At 43.6% G+C, this 6,599-nt stretch overlaps 1 protein-coding gene across 2 annotated transcripts; it reads right to left on the reverse strand.

The window, feature by feature from the left end:
• Positions 1-1,266: 1,266 nt before the first annotated feature.
• Positions 1,267-5,887, reverse strand: EGR2 (early growth response 2). Of its 2 annotated transcripts, XM_088450393.1 has the most exons (3): positions 5,260-5,887; positions 4,565-5,224; positions 1,267-3,857 (listed from the first exon to the last, which is right to left on the reverse strand). In XM_088450393.1, exons 2-3 carry the CDS (start codon positions 4,734-4,736, stop codon positions 2,719-2,721), a joined length of 1,311 nt encoding a protein of 436 aa, XP_088306519.1. In that variant the 5' UTR covers positions 4,737-5,224; positions 5,260-5,887; the 3' UTR covers positions 1,267-2,718. The 2 variants fall into 2 exon arrangements, with proteins under 2 accessions (XP_088306519.1, XP_088306520.1); XM_088450394.1 differs by lacking the exon at positions 5,260-5,887 and having other exon boundaries at positions 4,565-5,230.
• Positions 5,888-6,599: the final 712 nt, after the last annotated feature.

Below are 6,599 nucleotides of genomic sequence, written 5' to 3' on the forward strand. Positions count from 1 at the left end.
TCTGTGAGGAGACCTGGAAAACATGCACTGTTTGGGGCCCTGAGGACCGAGTTTGAGAACCTGTGCCTTAAACTAGTGCTTCTCAAACTAGCAGTCCAGCATTTAAGGATATCCATGTTTGAGCACAGATGGTTGAATTAAAATGACTGAGGTACTAATTATGTCACCTGTGCTTATGCATGGATATATTTAAAACCTGGGCTATTAGTATGCCTTGCGGACCGAGTTTGAGAAGTACTGCCTTAAAAAATGCATTGTGAGTGTTACATAACTAAACAAGTGGTTGAAGTTTACCTCTGCAATGAAATGTAACTTTCAGAATGAACATTTTACTAAATCAGTGGCTCTCAAATCCTGTCCTCAAGTACCCCCAACAGGTCATGTTTTCTGGAATTCTATCTCTGCAAACAGGCTGGATAATTACTGACCCGGTAAATTAGATTAACTCACCCGTGCGTGATTAAAGAAATCCAGAAAACATGACCTGTTGGGGGTACTTGAGGACTGGAACCACTGTATTCAATCATTGTTTCTAAGTTTTGACTGAGTTTTGATTTTTGTTTCTATTTTTTTTATTTATCTTATAATGAACAGAGCTAATTTTTATTTGGTTTTATATTGTTTCATTTACAAGAAACATCATCTCAGTGGCTGTATTGTGTTACCACAGAAGGGGAAACAATTCTGAGTGCAGGTGAATGATTGATAGAGGCGTGAGCTTGTGGAAGAGATCTTGAACACTGAAGTGTGTGAGGACCTGTCTGGCATCCTTGCTTCAGATGTGTAATCACTCATGTCCATTTTTTGTCCTTCATGACCCATTATTGTTGTACATAGTGGTTGGAAAATCACACATTACCTTATTGTTTAATCCTGTTTTTCTATAAAGCAAGATGAACATACTGCAAAATGCTTTATCACATTATAAAAGAAAACAAGTTCAACTTAAGAAACTGTAATACACATGAAGTTTGGAGCCCTACATTCAGTGGAGATTGTGGAAGACTAGTTTATCTGTGCATTGTTCATTTATAACTCTAAACTTAATGTTTGGTGGTTTTTCAAGATTAACCATTGTTGGTTCTCTACCCAAACATATTGGAAACTGGTGGTTTCTCTTAATGCTTATTTCTCATTTTGCTCATGTTTTTCAGAAACCTGTTTTATTAATTAGAAATAAGGGTTAATATTTGTTACCGCTCTTAAATAATTGGTTCTTTTTGACCATACATTAAGATAACAGTGACACAGAATGCAACACAGCTGTATATTTGAAAAGTGTTTATTTACAGACACTCTTTGAGTACATACCTTAAGTCCAGTTAGTGGCTGGGTTTTTTTTTAAATAAAGTTATCACTACCTATTATTAAAGTCTTTGAGTTATTTGACACAATTCAGTACCAACAATATGATTTTTGCCTGTACATTTTCTTTTAAATGTAAAATCTGTACTACAAAGTTAACACGTCTGAGCCACAAAACAGTGCGTACAAAAATATAGATTCTAGAAAATTCCCAAATATTAACTGGCAGTAATGTACAGCTCTGCTATATAAGTGGTATGGGACCGTCTTCCTCATTAATAAGGCAGCCTGTATCTACATGCAGGCACTGTCTACATTACACAAGGCACCAAAAACGCTGTTTGAGACAATATCATGCTGCCTAACATATAGCATTTATTTACACTCCTTAAATAAATTAACCTATTGGCCTCTGACATAACATAAATCACAAATTGTAAATTTTTTGAGAGCTCTGTAAACACAGTGCAAGTTCAACAATACAGTCCAGGTGTAATCTGGGTACAAACAGCCATCCAGTTTTGTAAAGTTTGCAAAAGATACAGAGGTGCCAAAACTTGATGTGCCCCTCCCTTTAGATTGCACTTGTGCTGTCACACTGTATTGATTGATTGATTAGAGGAAAAAACAAAGTAACATATAAGGCTCGGAGATCCAAGGGTAACTAACCCCTTCATATCACATCGCCTGCCCAGAGCAGTCATGATGAGTAAAGTGCAGGAGCTAATGGCTACTTCTGATGTTCCCGGATAATGAGACACCTCTCAAAGTTACCATGTCACTCTTTTCCTGAATGTAAAACATTAGAAAACTCACACAGGAAATTACAGTTAGTAGAAAGTATAACAAACTACATGGGATGAATGCAAACATTACACACTATTGTTTAAAAGAAACATTTAAGTGGAAATCATGTACTGCAAAACCTGACCTCGTTACTGATTATACCTGTGATGCAATGGTATTTTATTATTATTATTATTATTATTATTATTATTATTATTATCATTATTATTATTATTATTGTTGGTATTATTAGTTTAAGTTGGCTTTGCTGTTCTGTACCATATCACACCTCCCTCTACTCTGATTTGTGTCTGAGCTGTAGTGCTAGTCTGTACAGGGAAGCCCAGCAGGTGTCAGTGCTGGCAGTATCCCACTGAATCAGTGCTGTAACTTTTATACTATGTGTAACATAGGACACGTACCCTCTGTAAACCCCTGGACTCCATGTTGAGATCAACATTCTACAATCACTCACTTATCTGCCTCAAATTTACAATAGCAAAAGTCTTTGGGCAGTACCTGAGCCAGCATTCTCCACTTTGGACCAAATGCTGCTGCAAGTCTATGTATACTGGCATTGGCTTCGGAATGGCAGTGGTATAATTCCCTCACACACCTTGTCCCGGTTTAGGATGTCCTATTTGGACACTGTCCCATCTGGCCGCTGGCGGAGCCTGCAGAGCAAGGGCTGAGACTGAGAGAACGTTCATGCGCTGCGCCGCTGCTAGGCGCCGCGGTGGCTCCGCTGGCCGCGGTCGAGCTCTTCCTCTCCTTCTGCCGCAGGTGGATCTTGGTATGTCTCTTGCGCTCGTCACTCCGCGCAAACTTTCTGCCGCAGTAGTCACAGGCGAATGGCTTCTCTCCAGTGTGGGTACGGATGTGTGTAGTCAGGTGGTCGCTGCGACTAAAGTTCCTCATACAGATGCGGCACTGGAAAGGTTTGTGGCCGGTGTGAATGCGGATGTGCCGGGTCAGCTCATCGGAACGGGAGAAGCGGCGGTCGCATCCTTCAGCCGGGCAGGGGTATGGTCTCTCATGGACGGGAGTCTTGCTGGGGCGGTTGGGGTATTTCCTAGGTCTTAGGATGGGTCGCAGGGGCAAATTCTGGGGGCTGTAGGCGCTGGGCAGTCGCAGCCCCTCATTATTGGTCCCTCCCAGATTGTATTTGCTGATGGTGGAGAGAGGGGTGAGAGGTGGGGGCACCCTGATGCCAGAGTCCAGGTGGCAGGGAAAGGGTTTGCTCTCAGTCATAGAGTGCATGTCTCTTTGGCACTGGGGTGGGAAGAGAGTTGGGTAGTCCGGGATCATGTTAAATATGGTGCCATCAGAGGCTGCCTTGGGAGAAGGGTAAGAAGGGGGTGGGTAGGACAGCGTGGTGCCCGTGGAGGTGCTGAGGAAAGCTGAGCTGTCCTGGTAGCCGGTGATCTCCGCACAGCTGGAGTATGGTGGTGGGGAGTACATATGTTCCAGGTCACTCTGGCTATGGGCCATGCTGCAGCTCAGGCTGTTGGGGTGAGGGTTGGGGGACACAGAGGAGCCGCTGGAAGAAGTTGTGGATGAGGATGAAGAAGGGGTGACTCCAAGGATGCCAGCACTGACAATGTTAAAGAAACCCTCCGGATTCCAGCTGGCCCCTGGGTACTGGGGGTCAATGGAGAATTTGCCCATATAGGTGAAAGTCTGGTTGCGAGGAGCGGACGGATAGCTGGAGTAAGGCAGATCCAATGACCTCTTCTCACTGCTCATATCCACGTTGATCATACCATCTGCGAATAAAAGACCATTTAATACATTGCAATAAAAAGAAATAGAATGAACCTAAGTGTAAGGCAAATACCTTTCTTCTCTAATAACACACACACACACACACACACACACACACACACACACACACACACACACACACACACACACACACATATATATATAATATTTGCAATGATTACCCTTTGTATGTTATTACAGCATATATAATATTGCTATGATGAAACTTTTTGAGTGTTACTAGAGAATATGTCATTTTTTTCCAGCATCACTGGAAAACGTGAACCTGCCATGGACCTACCCAGTGTACCACAATTCAGTATTAATGCCTGCGTACTGTAACCACATGCGTGTTATGTAACAGCAAGATCCCCTCCTGCATTACTAGGAAGCTCGCTGAACTTTACTGTCTGTCTGAAATCAGAGCCAATTATCATAAACGCCCCAGTTGTTACATTATAGCAGCATTTTACAAATCATGGAGAGAACCCTGCCTGCATCTGACTGTGCTTTAATAGCAATTATTGTCTAAATATTGGATGTTGCTCTCCACAGCATCAGCACTAACACCCGCTGAGTACTAGCAGAAGCTGCATCAATCATTACGAGATCAGTCCATACGTACAATTATCTCCCATTACCACACAACACGGAGCATCCTTATCTATAAGGAGCATGGTGATAATTACAGGGATAAGGTGACACCTACCTCCAGTCATTCGGCTCATCTGGTCAAATGGTCCTCCCAGATCGACATTAGGGAAGATAGTAACCGAGGTGGGTAAGGTAGACTCATCCACAGGATACATGCCATCTGGGATCTGATGCATAAATCCACCTAGAGTAACTGGGATTTTCTCTACAGCTTTGGCAGTCATCATTTCATCAATGGACAACCCCAGATTGCCCAATTAAACACAAATGTAAAAAAAAAAAATCACTACTTTAAAACTAACTTGGAACTATACGGAGCTGCCTGTGATCGCATCCAATCTCGGAGAAATAGCCAGAAATGGAGCTAGTAGCCAAAGTAAGGCATATGGCCACAATCATGGGCAGATCTCAAGGGTCCCGGGTCTTAATGAGCAGTGAAGAGGCTGCTGTAGTGTTATTTTAACAAGTACCCTGTGCAGAAGCTGTTAATGAATGGCAGTAAGTGGGAAAGTGCGGCTGTAAGTTATTTATTCTGTGCCTCTGAATGCCCGTGACGTCACGGACCATATAAGGACAACAACAGGGTAGGGTTGTCCCGCCTCCCCCGTGACGTCACGGAGATTTGCATGGGGCTTGCCGTTCTGTGAATGGGGAAATGGGCGGGGCTGAGCTGGGTCCGGGGCGGGGAGAGGAATGGAGGCTCGCGCTCAGAGCGCTGCTGCCGCCACAGGCGCTGCTGTATTTGTACACCTGCTGCCGCCACAGGCGCTGCTGTATTTGTACACACTCAGGGGCAATGAGTACAATCTTACGGTGCATGTGCAGCGTGTAAGAGCGCCGAGCTGCGATTTACAGGCTGCTGTGTTACCCGGGGCTGCGATCCCCGCTCAGCGAAGCATCCCTTGATTCCGGTCTGGGTAGGTCTCTCCTAATAAGGCAAAGATCCGGCCCCGGGAGGGGTCCTCCCCCCTTCCTCCATATATAGGAGAGTTCCGGAATATTATTGAACTTCGGGGCTGCTCTGTGTAAAACCTACTCACTGATCTTCTTGGCAAGCTGCAGAAACCGCAAGTGAGGAAGGATGACAGCACTGAGCAGCTCTCACTCACGGAATCCCAATGACTGCTGGAAAGCGGCCCCGGCTGCAGGCGACGTGTCTGGCTGCTCTGTGCAGTGGAACATTTCTAGCCACAGGCACAGGGCACAGAGCAATGGGGCTTTTTTTGCTCAGTGGCAGCTCTGTCACTCCTGGCTCCTTCCCTCTATGGTCATTATAGAACAGCATTTATTATTAATTATTATTATTATTATTATTATTATTATTATTATTAATAATAATATTTATTTGGTGCCACTAAGAACTGAGCAACATGTGGCTCCCACTGCTGTTGGAGTTTGCATGCCATGCTGATACTTGTTGTCCCACAGCAGCTGGGACAACAGGTATAAGCATGGTATGCACAGTTCTATAAAAAGTACATATCATGCACACAGGACAATCTGGCAAGATTAATGGAAGGTGGCAACTCCAAGCCACAATAATCTATCTATCTATCTATCTATCTATCTATCTATCTATCTATCTATCTATCCCATATCTATCTATCTATCTATCTCATTCTTACAGTACATCCGGTCTGTCCAAGTCTCAGCACGTCTGACAAAGTATAAATGCTGGCAATACGATAGAGACAAACTTGAGTTGATGTTCACAGCTGTAAGCATTACACACCTATAAGATACTATTCTGAATCACAGACACTTGTGAGAGACAATGGAGACTATCCACATATACCTATACATGGGACTATCCACATATACCTATACATGGGACTATCCATATATAATGATACATAGGACTATCCACATATACCTATACATGGGATTATCCACATATACCTATGCATGGGACTATCCATATATAATGATACATAGGACAACGTGGAAGGAAAGAGGGACAGGTAGATCTGTATCCCCAGGGGCTATTGGAAGTTATTGGAAGTCGGGCTATCAGCAGCACGGATGAATATTAGGGCTGCTGCTGCTGTCTGTTTTCTTCTGAAAACTCTCCAAACAGTCTAATCTTGTAC

Source organism: Taudactylus pleione, unplaced genomic scaffold, assembly GCF_031769625.1.
Source record: "Taudactylus pleione unplaced genomic scaffold, aTauple2 ptg000518l, whole genome shotgun sequence".
Lineage (NCBI taxonomy): Eukaryota > Metazoa > Chordata > Amphibia > Anura > Myobatrachidae > Taudactylus > Taudactylus pleione.

Coding starts and splice junctions, on each gene's coding strand:
- EGR2 (XM_088450393.1), bottom strand. CDS start 4,736: ATGATGACTGCCAAAGCTGTAGAGAAAATCCCAGTTACTCTAGGTGGA. Junction 3,858..4,564: donor GATGAGCCGAATGACTGGAG/GTAGGTGTCACC, acceptor TTTTATTCGCAG/ATGGTATGATCAACGTGGAT.